The sequence below is a fragment of the Hipposideros armiger genome, unplaced genomic scaffold, assembly GCF_001890085.2.
Source record: "Hipposideros armiger isolate ML-2016 unplaced genomic scaffold, ASM189008v1 scaffold_318, whole genome shotgun sequence".
Lineage (NCBI taxonomy): Eukaryota > Metazoa > Chordata > Mammalia > Chiroptera > Hipposideridae > Hipposideros > Hipposideros armiger.
In genome coordinates, this window is record NW_017731668.1 from 866555 (window position 1) to 887090 (window position 20536).

The 20536-nt window shown below is 37.4% G+C and overlaps 3 protein-coding genes across 14 annotated transcripts in view; 2 read left to right on the forward strand and 1 right to left on the reverse strand.

The window, feature by feature from the left end:
- The window catches only part of PPHLN1 (periphilin 1), a 134584-nt gene extending 132686 nt beyond the window's left edge, over positions 1–1898 (reverse strand). For 7 of the 9 annotated variants that reach the window (XM_019660433.1, XM_019660431.1, XM_019660428.1 and 4 more), the window contains exons 1-2: positions 1824–1876; positions 907–1184 (exon numbers count right to left, since the gene is read on the reverse strand). In XM_019660433.1, the coding sequence (XP_019515978.1) occupies positions 907–946 (40 nt within the window). In that variant the 5' untranslated portion in view covers positions 947–1184; positions 1824–1876. Of the gene's footprint in view, positions 1–906; positions 1185–1823 lie in introns of all 9 variants that reach the window. The other 2 variants (XM_019660429.1, XM_019660426.1) reach the window with 2 other exon arrangements.
- Positions 1899–1910: 12 nt separating this feature from the next.
- Positions 1911–20536, forward strand: part of ZCRB1 (zinc finger CCHC-type and RNA binding motif containing 1) — a 30104-nt gene continuing 11478 nt past the window's right edge. The window contains exons 1-9 of one of the 4 annotated variants that reach the window (XR_002126008.1): positions 1911–2135; positions 3209–3294; positions 5392–5420; positions 8115–8226; positions 8378–8485; positions 10475–10587; positions 10683–10758; positions 11820–11966; positions 13894–14047. Coding sequence is in view for 3 of the 4 variants with exons in the window: in XM_019660435.1 (XP_019515980.1) it covers positions 3211–3294; positions 5392–5420; positions 8115–8226; positions 8378–8485; positions 10475–10587; positions 10683–10758; positions 11820–11951 (654 nt within the window). In the remaining variant the exon portion in view is untranslated. Of the gene's footprint in view, positions 2202–3208; positions 3295–5391; positions 5421–8114; positions 8227–8377; positions 8486–10474; positions 10588–10682; positions 10759–11819; positions 12716–13893; positions 15249–20536 lie in introns of those variants that run through there. The other 3 variants (XM_019660435.1, XM_019660436.1, XM_019660434.1) reach the window with 3 other exon arrangements.
- LOC109392181 (protein ZBED8-like) overlaps positions 18264–20536 on the forward strand; it is a 28662-nt gene continuing 26389 nt past the window's right edge. Inside the window, 1 exon segment of the mRNA XM_019660423.1 lies at positions 18264–18279. Within this exon segment, the coding sequence (XP_019515968.1) occupies positions 18264–18279 (16 nt within the window).

Below are 20536 nucleotides of genomic sequence, written 5' to 3' on the forward strand. Positions count from 1 at the left end.
CTGCCATAAGCTACCATGTGTAGCCGGCAGCCAGCGTGAGTGGCCAGCAGCCGCCGTCCAGAGCCGGCGACTGATCTGCCTCCTCTGGGAAGAACGCAATGATGGTGCCAACTTGGGCCAGTGAAGCAACGTCCTCCACAACTAGACTGAAGAACAAGATGACAGCAACTTGTCTGTTCCCCTTCCCCTGATTCCCCAGCGCTGTTCCCCTCCCCCAATTCCCCAATAAAATCTTTAAAAAAAAAGAATACCTGACTGCCTTTTAGGCAACAAAGTTACAAAAATAAAACAAATACAATACCTCCCCCCCACTGTCTAGCTTAGTAGAAAAGGCAAAGAGATAAGCAATTAAGGTATATGTGATAAGTGCTATGATGAGGAAAGGAGAGAGCATTTAGCACATGGCTAGGGTACCTAGCTCTGTCTATGGGAAGTTAGGGAATACCCCTCAAAGAAAGTGACAGCTAAAATGATCTTTAGCAGGCACGAGAAGGATCAAGAGAGAGGTCAGGGAAATAAATACCACAGAAAGAGAAAAGAACCTTTGCAAAGGCTGCGGGGAGACAAAAGTATTTTGAGGAAGTCAAATCAGTTCATTATAGCTACTGCCATCACCCAACCTTAAATGCAGGTGTCAGAGAGAGGCTGACCTGAAAGGGCTGGAGGCAAAAGCCAAGTGTTAGTCAAGGTCAGGTGATGAAAGAGAATTTCCATCAAGTGGTTGAAAATGTAAGAGTTTGTTAAGCAGGGACTAGAGTTTCTGAGAGCACAGCTGTGTTGAGGGGTGAGCAATGTGGAGGAAAAGGTGGGGGGGGGGGAGAAGCAGTAATAGCCTAAATCAAGGGAGGGGAAGCACAAAGCAGCATGGGAATGAGGGTAGTAGCATAGAAGACCAAAGGGGCTTACATCTTGGGCGGTAACCAAGGATAACAGGGATGTGGAGCATGGTAGTTTGGGCTGGCCACAAGTTTGCCAAGAGAATAGTCCCAGCGGTCCCCTGACGGACGCCGAGGCATTCAGGCCTCTCAAAATCCAGCTGCACCCTGGTTGGATTGCACGTCCGTCTCTCTAGAAGACATCGGCTTCAGTCTGGATTGATTGTGCAGGCTCCAGGATAGGCTCTGGGTTCCAGGCTGCTGGCACGCAGGCTCCCATGGAGTGGTTAGAGGACTGGTCTGTGTGTGCTGGTGGGTAGAAGTTAAGTATAAACTACCTTGCATTATTTTCTGATTTTTCTGTAGGAATGACGGGCCCGTATACAGCCTCTTAGAAAAAAAGGAGTGTGTGCCCATTACAGATTTACAGGAAGAAAAACGGTATCAAAAAGTTTAACAGTTGTCCATACCAATGCTCTAGATGAGTCATTCCTGAATCCAAGTCTCCCCAAGTCGACCTTCTCTCCCCAACTAGATTAAGATACACACCAGCAAAAGGCCTGCATTACACTTTTTTCTTTCTTTCTTTTTTTTTTTTTTGGTAGCTCTCAAAGTGCCTAATACCGAACTGGGTACGTCAAACACATTCCGTAAATTTACCGACTTCCTAACTGATACGGAGTCATTGAAGTTACCTAGTTTAGACTTCTTTTTGCACATTGAGGCGCTCAAGAGAAGTGAACCTTTATTTCAGACTTAACACTTTCCTTTATTCCAAACTACGGCATCTCTCCACCCTCAACCGCGGGGGCAAAACAGCTGCACGATTCAAATACAGCGGGAGACTCCCAAGTCGCCGCCTCGGAAAATGCCCTCCCGCCGCCACCCCCGCTAGTCCTCCCTCGCGCCTGTCCCCGTCCACCTGTCGCAAAGGTAAAACGCGCTCACCAACGCCGGACTACGCGGAGACTCCGTAAATGTGATGGTCTGCTCGTCGCCGCTCTCCACGAAAGCACTTCCGGCGCGCGAAAAGACGTCACCAGAAGCGCCCGCCTCTGGGCCCGCCTGCCGGGCCTGGGTCTAAGGAGAGCCCGGAAGAGACATTGCTGCCTATGCTTTCTCGTCTGCGGCGCCTGACCCCTCCCGGCACTCGTGATGCCAAAGCCGCTGCCAGGGCTGAGGAGTAGTCGTGGTTGAGCACCAAATGAGCCGAGGGTTTGCGCGCGCTCTTCTGATCTCCTGGGCCCGGCCCGCCTGAAGGTAAACGCCTCCTGAGCTGCGGCCTTTCCACCTGCGGGCTCTTCCCCAGAGCCGGCCACCAAAACGGTGTGTCCTTTCTCCTGCCACCCGTTTTATTCCAGAACCTTTACAGTTGGCTGCCCTCGCAGTTCTCACCAGAACGGCTAACGTATAGCATTTCAAATGGGAAAATTTCTCAAAAGCGACCTATCGATGTTGAGTCTCTGAAGTTGTCTAATTCCCAAAAAGAAGCATCTCAAGTATCAAGCAGTTTTCTCCCATTGCTTCGCGAATTGGCACGCCTGAGAATCAATATTTTGCCACTTGTGATTGTCCATACCCCCATCTTAAATACATACCACACACGCTTTTTAAATCGAAAATTGGAACTTGGTTGAGCCAGATATAATTTTCTGACTTTGTAAAATTCGGTATGAAAATTGATTACAGATTAGATTTGTAAGCTTAAAAATACGTACACAGGCCAGTATCCTTCAAGGCATTGAAGCCTATTCATATATAAAATGTATCATTTTATAGTTTTGCAATAATCTGCAAAATTAGTGATTTGAAAGAGCTTTATGTACATCAAAATGTGGGGCTAAAATTTCCTCTTAACCCCAGAGAAAAATATTAAGACAACTAAAAAAGATACCCAACCATACATAGTATTAGTGATTACCAATGGCTAAGTTTCTTCTAAGGTCCCAGGCTCTTTGTGATGTATCTAGGCATGGTATGCATATTTGAAAGCCCTTTCTCGCTCTTAGCCTTAGGGAAGGTTAAGAATAACCTCAGAGTTTTCCCTTCATCTGTTTAAAACTCATCTCTCGGTTCACATCATAGAAGAGCACTGAAAGGATTACTGTGAAGAATCCACTTGAAAGGACCAGAAAACTTTTTAGTGGTGTCTAGAGAAAAGGAATTCCTTAATTCACCCAGCTGGAATCATTGTTTTTAACTATTACTGAGAAGTAAGGAAGGTATATGAATAATCTGGCATAATTAAATCAGTGATTGCCTGTATTGGTTTTACCTAGAATGAGGAATGCCTGGCTTAGATTGCTTCTGGGTCTGTTTGTTTTTCTTTTTAGATATGAGTGGTGGATTGGCCCCAAGTAAAAGCACAGTGTATGTATCCAACTTGCCTTTTTCCCTGACCAACAATGACTTATACCGGGTAAGTTAAGTTTTAGTATTAGTACTGTTATCTTCTGAATTCTTTATTTGAGAAACAGGTATAGTTTAAGCAAACAGTTTCCCTTGGCAAAAATTCTTAATACGTACATTACAATGCACTTAAGCCATTAGTCTTCTATTGGTCTTATACCAAATAGAGGCCTTATACCAAAGACCTCTATTGCAAACATGAGTAACTGAAAAAAAAAATAGACACTCATAATTTCCAAAGAGAAGTTGCAGTGCTTTTGTAGAGAATAACAAGTTCTTTATAAACACAGAAGAGCAGCTAGCATAATGAAGTGGCAGCAACTTGTGATACGCTGATTTTTCCTGCTTGCTTACTTGGCTTTTCAAATTGGTAGAGGGGTGGAAGTTTTGGAGGAAAGGGCTGATGGAAACAAATATCCTTTCCAAATCCTCAAATTCTTAAAGTATATCTTAATTTACCTATGTGACAGAAACTTAACAGTTAAGTGAATTTTGTTTTCAATTCAGGATAGGGATGGTTGAGGAGGAAAAAAGTCCCTTCCGACATATTCTTTCACCTGTTTACCTTACAGAGAATAAAAGTTCCTGCAGCGCTTGTCCTGCAGATGAGTGGTTGAGAGAAACTGGAAGGAATGACATGAATCCTTTCTTCCAACTGTGCCCTCTTCTCTCTGCTCCTTTGGGTAGATATTAAGTAGAGAGATGCTGCATAGATGATATATTGTACTTCATTAATTACTTAAGATACACCTTGAGCATCAAAGAACAGAGGAGAAAATGAACTTTCACTTCCTTCCTTGTTACAAAATAGAGACATTTCTTGCTGTATGCTCAGCACTCTTACAGGTCTTAGGAACACATCAGTGAACAAAAAGATCAAAATCCCTCTTGGTACTCACATTGTAACAAAATAGAGAAATAGCGTGCAATATAAAAAAAAATCAAGTGATGTTATTTGTTAGATACTAAATTAATGCCAAGATGTTAGTTGCTAAGGAGAAAACAATAAAGCAGGAAAGGAGGGTTATTAAATGTTAGGTTGGGATTGGAGGTGAAACTTTACACGGTGGTCTTGTGAGAAGGTGACTTTTGAATCAAGAGCCGAAGGAAGTAAGAGACAGTTGTGCAGATGTCTAGGGGACAAGCCTTTTAGGCACAGAGTAAATCAAGTGGAAACAAGAAGATGGGCAGTCAGAGTAAGCCCATGCAGGGGTTTCTTATGGGGCCTACGCAGATAATGGTAAGGACTTTGAGTGAAATGAGAAGCCAATAGAAAATGTTATACTCGTATGGAAAGCTGTCGGTTACTGGTCTTCAGAATTCAGTGTGGCTAACATTGCAATCCAGTTATACTACTTTCCAGCATTGTACAGTTAATCATAGAACTCAAAATTTATTATTATTGATTATTAATGTATTCTAAAAAGACTTTTCTAAGAAGCATTATACATAAAATAAATAAGAACTGTTAATATACAGATAGTGGCTTTTGAAAACAGAATAGTTGAGATTGCTTAAGGTGAAGAGGTAGAAGTAAAAGAGAAGAAAGGACCGACTACAAAGTTCCACCAACATATTAAGGGTGGGCAGAAGAAGGAGACGGATGGGAATGGATTTTTCATTATAGAAGCATTTATGTTTTGTTTTTTATAAGCAGTTTACGTGTCTTCTGAAACAGTGATTGCTTGATGGGATGGGGGTTGGCTAGGAGTAGTGATATTGCACAACATTGATATTTGAAGCACAAGGTTTCTCTGGAGCTATGATGGGGTTGATAGTTGCCATGGATATACCACGGAAGCACAGCAGCTGTGCAATGTGTATGCTTTCCATCTACCACACATAGCACACATGAAGTGGGTTTTTTTCTCTCTCTATGCATTTTAGGAAATGAGGCAGATACTGTGACTCCAGCAACAACAACAAAAAAACGATATTATTCTAGTCACTAAAAAAATATATCTTCTAGGGCCTGCCTTATAAAAGCTAAAGTTTTTCATAAACTATAACAAAGAATGTGGTCAGTGTATACAACCTGAAATTTGAATGTTGGTTTTTTTTTATGATTTTAAATTAAATTGTAAATTACTATTGTATTTTGTTTCAGATATTTTCCAAGTATGGCAAAGTTGTAAAGTAAGTATTCACAGCAAATTTTGAAACTTCATTTAAAAATTTATCTGAATTTAGTTCTCTGTTTTTTAATGGAAATAGATTTAATATTTTTTATAAAACAAAGAAAATAAAAATACTCCTGTTAACATTTTATGCATATTTCACTCATTTTTCTATGTATGTAAACATGGATGGACAATGTTTTTAAATACACAATTTTATACATGCAATTTGATTGCCTTTTTTAACTTAACATTGTATCATAAATATCATTTCAAAAATAAATATCATTTTATGTACTATAAAGATACATCCTTATATTTAATAATTTCATGGTATTCATTTATATATCATAATTTATTTAAGCAATACAATTTCTTACCATGTTACTAAGAACTAAAACTGATTCTGTTATCCAATATAAGACATAAATTAAAGGCTCTGGTTATATATTTTGGTTACTAGAAGGTACATTATCAAGTATACTATAAATAATCATTTGTCAAACAAATGTAAATTATATTTAGAATATTCTTATAATGTAGATTAGAATGTAGAACGTAACATTTTAATGCATATGGTATGCAGAGTTCTATGAGGCTGATAATAGAAAATATATTCTCTGCCTTCATAAAATTTAGATATCATTGAAAAGACTGGAAACAAAGAAATGGTAGGGATGATAATATCAATTTGGACTGAGAGTAAAGAAAGGATAAAGGGACCTTGAGGTTCTCATATTTAATCCGCTATGTAAATCAACCAAGCAACTATATTATGGGACAATGAAGTAAAAGCAAGATACTATCACTCTAATTATTTTATAACCAATATACTGGTTTAAATTTTAAATCAGACTTAAAATCCCAAGAATTTAGAGCATATGTATCTTGACCAGTTTTACTTTTAACTTTTGATAAATGGATGTTAAACAGTTGAAGTTCATTTGCATCCTGAGGTTAACTTCCTTAAAAATCACTTCTTTATTAAAAATCATCAAAAATGCTGCTTCTAGGTAAATTTTTGGGTCTTCAGAATATCAAACAGTGTCATTTTCAATCAAAACACTAATGACATGTAACAAGGAGCACAGAAATACGCTAGTTACTACTCTAATCTTTTTATATACATTATATCATTAAATCCTGACAAGTACCCTTTAAGTAAATATTATTATTATCCTGATATTATAAATGACAAAACTGAAGCACACAGTAAGCCTAAAATTACATTGCTAGTTAGTGGTGGAGGCAAGATTTAAATCCAACAGTTTGATTCCACAGACTACTCCCTTAACCATACCATTACCGTTTCATGGTTTTCTTCTTCTCAGAATCTCTGAATGAATTACCATAGAAATATATATAATTATAATCCATGAGAATGCTATGATGTTAGAGACATAAAATCATAATCACCTAAAAATAGGGAATACCTGAAGAGGGAATACCTAGCCTAGAGAGTCAGGGTAGATTTGCCTAAATCAGTATGCTTTGATTTGAAACCTAAAGTCTGAATAAGAGTTAATTCGGCAAAAAGAATGGAAAGAACATTTCAGGTAGAGGAAATAGCTTGTACCAAAGCTCTGTGGCAAGAGAAAGTCAAGCGAGATCATGAAACACAAAGAAGGCCAATGTGACTAGAGACGAGTGAACAAGAGGGAGAAAGCCCAAAATGCGTCCAGAGATGGAAGCAGGTTCCTAATTTTGCTTGTTGGCCATGTTACAAGAAATTTGGTTTTTATCCTAAGAACACGAGGAATCCATTAAATAATTTTAAATGAGTGATATTGTCCTTCTGCCTTTATATTATCAGTGTTTAGTGCCAGTTTACAGCTAATGGAGTGACTAAGTGACCACATGAATAAACAAATAGATGCATTATTTTGAGAAACTACTTTCCGTTTATATCTATCTTTCTGTTTTAACATATTTAGGTAGGCTTAGTAGAGATTACAGAGACAACCTTAAAGGAGTTTATATTAAAATATGGGAGATGAGGCACTGTTTATACATAAATAGATTTCAGTAGAGACTAGCAAAAAAGAGGAGAAAGTATTTCCAGTTAAAGAGATTAGTTCCCCTTGTACCTACCCAGCCTTGGAATCAGCCATTTCTCTAAAGCCCTTTTGAACATTGTTTTTAAACTATGTTTAATGACAAATGATGAGTAAAGGGATGTTTAAGGGGTCAGGAGAAAGAGCAGGTTCTGTGCTCTTGTCACCATCCCTATCACTTAGGTACCTTGGGTGGTTTGGCTGAGAACCACAGAGCTGGAGATTCTTTAAAAGAATATTAAAAATATAGTTAGATTCTAAAACCTAGAAAAAAATAAGTGATTTTACTATTTGTGTAGAAGTTTTGTTTTCTGCAGGGTGAGAGAGTTAGTAGAGAAGAGGAATTATGCTTACTCTTTGAAATTCCTTGTCTCTAATCTCTTCATCCTTCAGCCTCTGATTAAAGTTTGACTTATCAGATACTTCTAATCATACTTGTATTCACTATTGTTAAATCACTATCACACTTTCTCATTTTCGTTCTTCTTGATATCCCATGACTTTGAAGAGAGAACTGTCAAATGTATTGAATTATCTTACTCTGTAAATGTTTTATTAACCCTTTATGAATGCAACACTTGAGTTTTCCAAGTTGTTAACATCTGTTTCATTTATTGCTGCCTCGTTATTTTTAACTGTCCATTTGTTTATGCTTTAAGGGTTACTATAATGAAAGATAAAGATACCAGGAAGAGTAAAGGGGTTGCATTTATTTTATTTTTGGATAAAGACTCTGCACAAAACTGTACCAGGGCAATAAACAACAAACAGGTAAGCCATTCATTCCCAATAAGGTTTTTAACCAAAAAGCCTTTGTGCTCATCTAGGCCAAAAATGTGAGGATATCACTAGATTCTGACAACTATAGTTTTAGGTTTCAATGAAATACATTTTTCTGCATTTACATTTTTCTCTGATTTAGTTATTTGGTAGAGTGATAAAAGCAAGTATTGCTATTGACAATGGAAGAGCAGCTGAGTTCATCCGAAGACGAAACTACTTTGATAAATCTAAGTGTTATGAATGTGGGGTGAGTATACCTAAAACTTAATGTAATTTTTCATAGTTTAAGGTATTTTTCACATCAGTGTTTTATTTGTGCTCTCCAAAATGTCTGGCTGGCTAAAACCAGGTTATGAAAGTTGTTTACTTTGGGACTCTAGACTCATCTAAGTAAACTCAATTGAAATATATAAAGATAATCTGAGCTGAGTAATAGGGAGTGATATTTTCTCCAGTTTCTAAATCTTCGCAAATTGTTAGATTAAAAAGTATTGACTAATTACTTACATCATTGTCTTGAAAGATTATGGCAACTCATAGATATTTGTGTTAATAGGATATTGCCTGTTACTGTAATATTTTGCCAATGGTTAAGCATCACAATCCAGTGTAAACATATTACATGACCTGTCCTCCATGGAATATTGTGTTTTAAACGTTGTTTGCTTGTTTTTTCCTGTTAGTATTGCTAATGTTTTGTGACTGAACTATCCCCACATTTTCTTATCTAGTTCTCATCATCTATTGTTATCCATTTAAATTTTGGGTGATTAAGAGAGATATATAGCCACAGAACAATTTTGCACGAGGCCCATAATGATGCCAAGAGAATTTCAGTCTGGGTCTCATTGTTGTCAGTTTCCAAATGCTGTTGACGTAAGAAACCTCCAAACCTGTAGAGAAGTTTTTTATAAGAATTTAGTTGAGCTAAACTGAGGTCATGCTGGTGAGCAAGATCTCAGATGCTCCAGAGAATAACAGTTTTGCAGTTCTCTAATACATTTAAAATAAGGAGAGAATGTGTGGGAATTGAATTAAAAGGTAGTTAAGATTATGTGCTCTTACACTTTAGAAGGAGAGGTCCGAAAGTATGGTCATGTATTAGAAAGAAGGGTCTGAAAAGGCATTTTAAAGGTGTGCTAACCTAGAAGCACAGAAACAACGGACAGGACTTGCTTAAGGCAAAGATAACCTTTTACTAAAGAAGTTACATACCTGGGGCATGAATACCCACTATGACCTGCCCAGTTAGGATTTTATGATCACATTACCTGAGGTTACTTTCCACAGAACCCCTTTTTTCATCCACATGGCTATATAAAATACTTTATATAAAAAAACAGGGTCTAGAGGCAGTAATGGAGAGCCGGGGAGAGGATTACTAAGAGACATTGTCCTGGCTACAAAATCATGTGGAAGATACAAGGAAATGAATTGGGGTCCTTCCCCCCTGCCATTCCCTAACTCACCCACCCCCGCAAAATAAATAGATGAAAAAACAGAAGGGAGGGAGGGAGGAAAAGAGAAGGAAGGAAGGAAAGGGAAAGGAAAGGGGAAAGGGAAGGGAAGGAAAAAGGAAAGAAGGCCTCTTAAGTTAATGTTTCAGAAACTGTGTTCCAGAGTCCAGGGTTTTATTTAAAAAGGAAAAAAAAAAAAAACAGGAAGGGAGAGATGTGTGTATTTTCCCCTTACAGTGCATATCAACTCAGAATTTCAGTAACCATGAGAGGATCATGACTCTTGGATACCATAATTGGACAATGCAAGTACAGTCTAGATAAAAGGAAAAAAATGAAATTAATAGGAAAAGTAAGGAAATTTTCCATTTGTTTTTAAAACAGAATGTTAAGAACATCTTGGAAGTTAGGAATGGTTTTGTCCCAATTTTATCAAATAATAACTTAAAATTTTTCATTTAAGGTACATAGTCCATTTAAATTTTGAATTGTTTTATATCTTGAATCTTGAGATTTAAAATGTTTGTAAAAAGAATACTTTTACTCCTAGTGAACTACTAAAGTACGCATTATTAAAATAGCTTTATTAAGAGTTATAATATCATATCTCCTTCTAAATATTAAAGTAATGGGTTTTATTAATTTATTCATGTGTGTTCCTTGTGTGGCAATTATTTTTTAAGCTCTAAAATCTTTTAGTCTTAGGGTACCAGGCAAGTTTCTGTTAATGACACAACAAATACAGTATTTTTCCTTTCCTTTTCAATGGGAAACAAAAGGAGAGTGGACACTTAAGTTATGCCTGTCCTAAAAATATGCTTGGAGAACGTGAACCTCCAAAGAAAAAAGAGAAAAAGAAAAAAAAGAAAATGCCTGAACCAGAGGAAGAAATGTATGTATATCCACTCTTGCTAAATATATTGTGTTGCTTCTATCCTTATACTATTGGTTAAGCGCTTTCTGATTTTTGTTTTTTTTTTAATTTAGTGAAGAAGTAGAAGAAAGTGAAGATGAAGGGGAAGATCCTGCTCTTGACAGCCTCAGTCAGGCCATAGCTTTCCAGGTACTATAAAGTTCTTCGAAAGGCACCGTGCCGTAGCTGCCTGGGTTAAGAGTTTCATTATTGCTTTCTTTATTCCTCCAGCCACCTGTCTTTCCCCTTTACCTCCTTCACTTTAGGAGACAGGCTACTTCTCTAGGGTCTTAAGAAGAGTATAATGGAAAAGTTCCCATTCTTTCTAGACTTTAAGGACCGCATCACACTTTCAGTATCTTAATTTGTTTTCATTATAGAATTGAGCAGAGCTGTTGGGTTGTTGGAAAAGTCATGACATATTTTTTCTATGTTTTTCGTTGCAAAAATGCGTCATGACTTTTCCAACAACCCAATATTTCATTAAAGTGAGCTTATCTCTAAAGAAAAGATTTCATTAAGGTAACGATATTATTTTTTTATTTATTTTATTTTTTTAGCTGAGCCATCCTGCCACCTGTTGGCAGCTCAGCTCGGGAATCAAACCGGTGGCACTGTTGCTCAGAGGTCACACTCCTGAGCAAGCTCTTTACCAACTGAGCCACTCGGCCAGCCCCCGGCAATGATATTATTTTAAAAGAAGCTTCGCTTCAAAACAAAACCAAAAACATACTGGGATTCCCAAAAAAATGTATACACATGGCTTGTATTCATCTTTTATTATTGGTGTATATTGAGTATTACAATTTTAATACAGTTTTTTCCTTTCTTAAAATGTGTATACATTGTTTTGGCACCCCCAGTATTTTTGACCGTTAAAGTCCCTGATACAAATATGTAAAACAGTTTTGAACGGTACACAGTCTCCTAATTTTTACATAACCAGATATTTTGTTTTAATGTATTTGATAAATGTATATGTTAGTTTATTTTTCCTTTTCGTTAACTAATGTCGTATTTTGTATAACATTCCTACCTCCATCAGGTTGGAAAGTAGGCTTCATTCCTTGTGCCTGGAGTAGAATTGTTTGCATAGACTGGGAGGGTAGGGAGTGTTGACCCTTGTGCCATGTTTTTGCATTGTTTTGAGTTAATGTCCCATAAATAACACTAAACAGGTTCCTGGTTTTGTTTTGTTTTCTGATTCACAGCAAGCCAAAATTGAAGAAGAACAAAACAAATGGAAACCCAGTTCAGGGGGTCCCTCAACATCAGATGATTCTAGACGCCCAAGGATAAAGAAAAGCACGTATTTCAGTGATGAGGAGGAACTTAGTGATTAAAATTGTATTTATTATGTAAATATCATTTAACTTTTTTTTTTAATCTTGGAGTACCAAGTTTAGTTAGGACTAAAGATTACTTTTAGAATTAAGCATAAGAATACTTAGTACCAAATAATTTTTTACTATAAAATAGTTCAGAGGAAATTGAAAAGAAGTTTTAAAGTATCATGTTTCTATCTTGTCTTAGCAGAGCAATAAAAATCAAGATTTGCTAATAACCATTAATCTTGGAAACAGTTTATTTGGATAAAAAAGAAAACCTAATACTATCGTAGTAATGCTATTGTCATCCCAAGAAAAAAGATAGATACTAAAAAGATTTGAGAGTTCATTTAAAAAGTTTATTCATGTCTGATTGCTTTACAAGAGGACTTTTAAAATAAATTTCCTCTTTAAAACAAAAACTTTATAAAAACTGAAAAAGTTGAATGATTTCTTACTAATTTTTCAAGAGAATTTGTTTTTAAATAGGGATGTTTCGTCACCTTCTTTCTTTCAGTTTTATCCTAATCTAGATACGTTGTAATTCTCCATAAAATATAAAGTAACTTTAAAAGGCTGTTTCTTTTCATATGTCATATATTTTACTAAATAAAATACATATTTTTTTGCTACTTAATTCATAAAGGGATAAAAGAGGATTTGCCAATCTCCTATACTCCCCACTGCCCTCTTCCACCTTTTCAATATGGCTGTTAAAATTTTTGGTTAAATCTGTATTGTTTTTGTTTTATGACCATATAAATACTGTTCACCTCTAAGCTAACAAGTGTACTGTAATTACGTTTTTCCTAGAGTTAATAGTAGCCTCATTTTTTCATATATTATAATTTTATTTATGACTAAATCTTCTCATACCTTCTGCAGATAGTTATATGGGAATAAGATTATGGAGCCTTTAAATTTCTACTTTGTGTATTTCTATACTGTTTGAATGCTCTTAAAAAAGAACATCCATTTCTTAGTTGTTTTTTTAACTAAAAGCAATGAAAGTATTTCATTTTAAAAACTACAAAAGCAGTGAAATTATTAACCACTAGCCAGCAAAGAATCTTTCAGATTTCAATGAGGAAACCAGACAATTAAATGCAGGACTCTACTTTCTACTTTTTGTGTTCCACCCATTAATTTGCCAAGTTTAAAGCAAAAAACTTGGGGAAAAATTTTGCCATAAAATAGAGAAAAGTTTATATGAATACATTTAAATATGAACAGTCAGATAAGCATCATCAAACATTTGAGGAAAGCCTCCAACATAATACAGACCCAAATGCCCAGATCCCCAAAAAAGAAGCTTAGAGGAGCTGAGGAATTCTGGCTTTAAAAATCTATCTGGCCCCATGGATTTCAGAGAAAGAGATTGTGGACCTGTAATAAACTTGGTGCTTTCTAATATGAAAGCATTTGTCAATCAGAATACTTGTCTTGCTGGATATAAGTTATGTTTTTTTCCCTTCTTCAATCATTTATTTACTTACCTGCTTTTCTGACTAGATGCCTATTCTGAAACTGCCAATTATAATTTTCAGGGATCATGAAAGTCAGTGATGGCCACAGTAGGACATATTTATAAGTATTAAATGTTAATTCATTTTTTTTGTTTTATATTCCATAAGTGTGTGTATATGTGGCACACAATAGTGATCATGGAATATTTAGGCATTAAAATGTATAAATAGTAAAACCTTAGCTACCCCATCTAAAGAAGTACAGTACTTGAAAACTTTACATAGAATATACCATAGATAAATCAGTAATTTAGACTCAGTCATTTATAGAGTGAAAGCATAATTTTAAAAGGTGACAGGAAGAGTCATCGGATCACGTAACCAAGACATTCAGCTTCATAAATGGATGAATGGTTTAAAATTAATTAGAAGTCTATTTTTCTTTGTCTCTTACCACTCCTTTCCTCTGTACTACCTTCATTTTCCAACAGCTTTATGTGATAGCAGAGATGACCACCCGTATCTCTAAAGCTAGGAGTCCTAATAATGAGAAGCCCTCTTCCCCAATGGTTCCAGCAAAAGTCCCAAGACAAGCCCTAATTGGCCAGGCCTGTGTCACCATCCCCAGGCCTGAAGATGAGTAGGGTAAGTCCCACCCAACCCACATAAGACTAAGATGTTCCTATACAGTGTGGCATCTATTTTCAGTTCGGAGTCAATGTGTAAACTACTTGCCCTGTCAAAAGAATTTTAAGCTCTCCTTTCATCATTGTCAAAGACAACACTGAGGCAGTTGAGCAAGATGCACAGAGTAAATAGAGATGCAGCAACAAACAAAAAGAAACCATGTCCCATAATAAACAATTTTCGCACTTTGCAGAAATACAGAAAGAGGGTAAACCACCTCCCAGAAAAAGCAGCTTGATAAGCACTGTTACTTAAAGTAATAATGTAAGCAATTGCAGTCAGAGGCCAAACTGTAAATCCACAGAATGGGTTTACCTACTATCAATTATTTTAAAAATTGCTTTTATAAGATCCAAATTTTGAGAATCCTTAGGTGCTGTTATAGATAGAAACAATTAATTTCAGTTAAGATCTGGTATCTAGAGTAAGCCGACCAGAACTATAACAACTTTTATAGAATGTGGTCTTAAGCAGAGTTCTTTCTGGGAGAGTTGCATTTTTTCTCAGAACATCTTTTCAGATGCATGGCTTTATGTGAAACACATAATCTTTATAAGGAAATGGTATAGTTTGGTTAGGGGTTTATGAGTGTACTCAAAACACATTAAACACATAAGCTTTTAGCAAATTATATGAAAGAATTTGTATCACCAGTTTAGCACTATGCATCAAGTGCTGTTCTAAAAACACTACAGATATAAATTAACTTAATTCCTTTTAGGTAGGCATTATTTTCATCATTATATAGATGATAGAATTAAGGCACAGAGAGGTGAAGTAATATACGCAAAGTCACACAGTCAAGCACAAGGATTTAAATCAGGCTCTAGAATCTATACACTGTGCTATGATGCTTCTCTCAATGAGTACTCTATATTACTGCCTTATCAACGGGAAGGTGGATTATATTTCATATTTACATATGAATAAAAATTTGTCTTAGAACTGTTCTTTCTTAATGATTTTTCTGAGATAGAAATATTCTTTGGAAGAGCCAGCAAATTTGAAAGGTAAAGCTTAGAAGATTAAATGTATTATGCGTTCTTTAAATTTTTAAAATAATCTCCACTTGGAAGTCTCATAGACCTCAAATTTATCTGTCCAAATTGAAGTAGTCTTCCAAATTGGCTATACCCACAGCCTTTTCCATTTCTTTTTTTTTTTTTTTTTAAGATTTTTTATTGGGGAATTAGGGGGAGGGGAACAGAGTTGGGGAATCGGGGAAGGGGAACAGACAGGTAGACAAATTGCTGAATTGTTCTTCAGTCTAGTTGTGGAGGACGTCACTTCACTGGCCCATGTTGGTATGATCATTGTGTTCATCCCGGGTGAGGCAATCGGTCACCAGTCATTGGTCGGCCACTCACAGTGGCTCCCGGTAGCTCACACAGGCTACCAGCCGCTCACGCTGGCTGCCAGCCACTCACGTAGCTCACAGCAGCCCACTGCAGCCCACACCGTCGCCGGCGACTCACAGCAGCCCAGCTCCAGGTCGAGCTGTTGTTCATCATCTTAGCTGTAGAGGGCAAGCGTCACTGGCCCTCATGTGGGATCCAAACCGCAGCCCTGCTGCTCAGAGCTGGCGCTCCCAAGCGAGCTCTTAACCAGCCGAGCCACTCGGCCAGCCGGCCATTTCTTAATGTTAACTCCATCCTTTAGCTCAGGCCAAAAAATCTTGGTGTTATCCTTGTTTCTTTGTATTTTCTTATACCCCACATCCAAGTAATAAGCTGTCAACTCTATCTTTAAAATATATTCAGACATACAGAGTTAGTCCACTGCTATTACCTTGGCTCAGGACACCATCATCTATTGGATCTTCGGACAAGTCATGACGCGTGTTTGCAACAGGTGGCACTAGTTCATTTTTTCTTTTTCTTTTTTTTTTTTTAAGATTTTGGGGAACTAGGGGAGGGGAATAGTATTGGGGAAGGGGACCAGCCAAGTTGTTCTTCAGTCTTCGTTGCGGTGGGCGCCAGTCGCCACCTGGCTGCCCATCGGCAGCCCGTGACCTCTAAGCTCAAGGTGCTGTGTTACAATCTTAGTTGCGGGTGGGCGTAGCCACAATCCCATGTGGGAGTTGAACCAGCAGCCTTGTTGTTAAGAGCACACGCTCTATGCACTGAGCCAACCGGGCAGCAGCTCAGCTCAAGGTGACGAGTTCAGTCTTAGTTGCGGGTGGGTGTAGCCCACCACCAAACAGAAAATCTTGTTGTTACACCAGCTGAGCCATCCTGCCACCTGATGGCAGCTCAGCGACATCTCAGCTCGGGTGCACTGTCACTGGCCCATGTGGGAATCGAACTGGCGGCCCTGTTGCTCGCACTCTTAGGCCAACTTTTAACCAACTGAGCCACTCGGCTGGCCCACTGGTTCATTTTTGGAAGTACTAGACTCATTCGCATCTATGTTATTGCTATGTCATTTGACAGCTGACAGTTCTACCTTCATTCTAAAAAAAACTGATTTGGGAGAGTTTTGGAGATTTTACAAGTTGAAGATGGAAGACCAAACTCTGCATTTTTGCCATATTTTACTGTTTTACTTCCATAAAGGAAAGAACACACATCAAGCTTGTGAAAAGTTGCGTAAAGTTTACGGTGACAATGCTCTACAAGAACCTCAGTGCCAATGATGGTTCATGAAATTCCGTGCTGGTCATTTTGATCTCAACAGCGCTCCTTGGTCAGGGAGTCCCACCAAGGTTGATGACGACAAAATAAAGTCATTGATTGAGTCAAATCCATGTTACACGACATGAGAGATTGCAGAAACATTGAACATCCATCATTCAAGCGTTCACGGCCACCTGAAGAAGCTGGGATTCGTAAGCAAGCTCGATATTTGGGTTCCGCATGAACTCAAAGAAGTTCATTTGACAGTGCGTATAAACATCTGCAATATGCTCATTAAACGTGAAGAAAAGGATCCTTTTTTGATAACTGGTGATGAGAAGTGGATTGTTTACAACAATGTGGTGCACGAACGGTCTTGGTCCCAACGTGATGATTCGCCTCAAACAACATCGAAAGCAGACATTCATCAGAGGAAGGTTATGCTCTCAGTGTGGTGGGATTTTAAAGGTGTTATGTTTTTTGAGCTCGTATCAAGGAACTAAACAATCAATTTGAATGTCTACTGTGGGCAATTGGACAGTTTGAATGAATCCATCATCCAGAAACGTCCAGAGCTTGTTAATTGTAAAGGAGTGTGTTCCATTGCAACAACGCAAGACCACACACAAATTTGATCACCCATCAAAAATTATTGGAGCTTAGAGTGCCGGCCGAGTGGCTCAGTTGGTTAAGAGCTCGCGCAAGAGTGCGAGCTCTGAGCAACAGCGGTTCGATGCCTGGCCCAAGCTGAGTTGCTGCTGAGCTGCCAACAGGTGGCAGGATGGCTCAGCTAAAAAACAAAACAAAACAAAACAAAACAAAAAAATTATTGGAGCTTGGATGGGATGTGTTGCCACACGCACCATACTCGCCTGACCTTGTGCCGTCAGACTTCCACTCTTTTCGTGCTCTTCAAAACTCCTTGCATGGTATAACATTCAATTCAGATGAGGCTGTAAATCAACACCTTCTTCAGTTTTTCACAAATAAAGACAGGTCCTTCTATGAACGAGGAATCTTTGAGGCTCACTGAAAGATGGCAAAAGGTTATCTAGCAAAACTGGCAATATATCATTGATTGATCTTTGTTCTTTATATAAATAAATGACCTTTGAAAAACATAGACAAAATACGTTATGACTTTTCTGAAGACCCAATATAATAGAATTACTGCAATTGCCTCCTAGCTATGTTCCACAGAACTCATATTGGTTTTTTCCTATACATACATAGCTTTTCAGTTAAAGCACTTTAAGGCTTCTCATTGACATATCCAAATTGCCAGCATCACTACTCTTGCACTTTGAGGCCATTATGAAGTAAAATAAGGGTTACTTGAATACAAGCACTACAATACCATGACAGTCAATCTGATAATCGAGACAGCTACTAAGTGACTACTAACTGGCATATACAGATGTGCTGGACAAAAGGATGCTTCATGTCTTGGGCAGGACAGAATGAGACAGCATGAGATTTTCTCACTTCCCAGAACGGTACAGAATTTAAAACTTAGGAATTGTTTATTTCTGAAATTTTTCATTTAATATTTTAGAACCATGGGGTTCATTGCAGGTAACTAAAACCAAAGATAGGGAAGCCATGGATAAGGGGCGGACTAGTGTATATAATATATACAATATATATAATATATATTATATATATATATGCATGTATATGACAATAGCACAGAGGAAGGTGGACAGGATGGAACTATATTGGAGAAAGGAAATTATTACATAGATGGTAACTCAAATCATGGGAAGAAATGAAGTACAGGAAATGGTAAATTTCCAGTAAAAATATAAATATATTTTTCTCCTCTTAAATTCTTTAAAAGACATACTATTATGTAAAGCAATAACTTTAACACTTGTTAAGTTTATAATATATGTAGCTATAATACATATGAAAATAATAGCCCTTTGCACTCCTCCCAAAAAAATCTTGTGGCCAATTTGTAGTTACTACCTTTCCCATCCTTAGTCCCAGGCAACCACTGATCTGCTTTTTATCTCTATAGTTTTGCCTTTTCTAGAAATTTCATATACATAGGATCATATAAAATGTGGTCTTTTGTGTCTGCCTTCTTTCATTTAGCATAATGTTTTTGAGGTTCATCTATACTGTAACATGTATCAGTACTTCATTTTTTATGTTGACAAATAGTCCATTTCATGTTTGCACTACATTTTGTTTATCCATTTGCCACTTGATGGACATTTGAATTATTTCCACTCTTTTGGCTATTATAAAGAAGGCTTCTATGATCATCTGTTTACAAGTTTGTGAGAACATATATTTTCATCTGGAGGGGGTAAATACTTAAAAGCAGAATTGCTGTGTTTTATGGTAAATCTATGTTTAATACTTTAATAAACTGAAAACTATTTCCAAAGTTGCTGCACCACTTTACATTCCTGCTAGCAATGTATGAGGGTTCCAGTTTCTCTACATCTTCAACAACACTTGTTACTGTCTTTTCTATTACAGCCATTTTTGTGGGTGTGAAGTGTTATATCATTATGATTTTAATTTGCATTTTCCTAATTAATGATAGTGAACATCTTTTCATGTATTGACCATTCATATCATTTTTTACTGAAATGTCTGTTCAAATCTTTTGCACATTTTTTGTCTTATCATTGAGTAGTATGGGCTCTTTACATATTATGGATACAAGTCCCTTATTGAATATATGATTTAGAAATATTTTCCGGTCTGTGGTTTGTCTTTTTACCTTCTTAGTATGTCTTTTGAAGGGTAAAATGTATAATTTTAGTGAAGTCCAATTTATTGATTTTTTTCTTTCATTGCTTGTGCTTTTTATGTCTTATAGAAGAAATCTTTTCGCTAGGTATTGTGGACAAAACAGCAGTATTGTAATAAACCATAAAATCTTAAATAGGGGCCGGCCGAGTGGCACCATGGTTAAGAACTGGCTTGGGACGCCAGAGGGCCCCAGTTCGGATCCCACATATGAGGGCCAGTGACACTGCCCTCCACAGCTAAGATGCTGAACAACAGCTCAACCTGGAGCTGGGCTGCCGTGAGTCGCCAGTGACGGCGTAGGCTGCAACCCCTGTGGCAGTGGGTTGCCATGGGCTACCGTGTGTAGCCAGCAGCCAGCGTGAGCAGCCAGCAACCGCAGTGAGCGGCGGTCCAAAAGCCGGCGACTGATCTGCCTCGCCAGGGAAGAGCGCAATGATGGTGCCAACTTGGGCCAGTGAAGCAACGTCCTCCACAACTAGACTGAAGAACAAAACAACAGCAACTTGTCTGTTCCCCTTCCCCCAATTCCCCAATAAAAATCTTTAAAAAAAAAAAAATCTTAAATGGGCAGGTAATGGTGAGTAGTCATGCTGTAGGCATATAAGGTTTTAGTAAAAGATTTTATCTTTGTCTTAAGCAAGACCTATCGATTGTTTTTTCGCATGTAAGTTAATACAGTTATGAAATAAGCCATAACCACCCTCAAGATAACACATAATCTTAACTGTCCTGCAATCCAATCCCTGTCTTGCTTTCTCCCACCTTCATGTAATTTTCCTTACTTCCCCTCCTTAGTCTCAAATGCATAAAAGAAATTGCAAAACTGTTATTCTCTGGAGCACTTGAATTCTTCCTCCCCAGCATGTCCTTGGTTTGGCTCCAATAAACTCATAAAAATTCGCTACAGGTTTGAATGTTTCTTACACTGACAGTATAGAATTTTAGTTTGGTAATGTTTTCTTCCAGCTCATTGAAAAAATGATTTCATTATCTTCTGATTTTCATTGTCTCTTTAAAAGTACCTTTTATTATCTTTGGGATTTTATATTCTGGATATTCT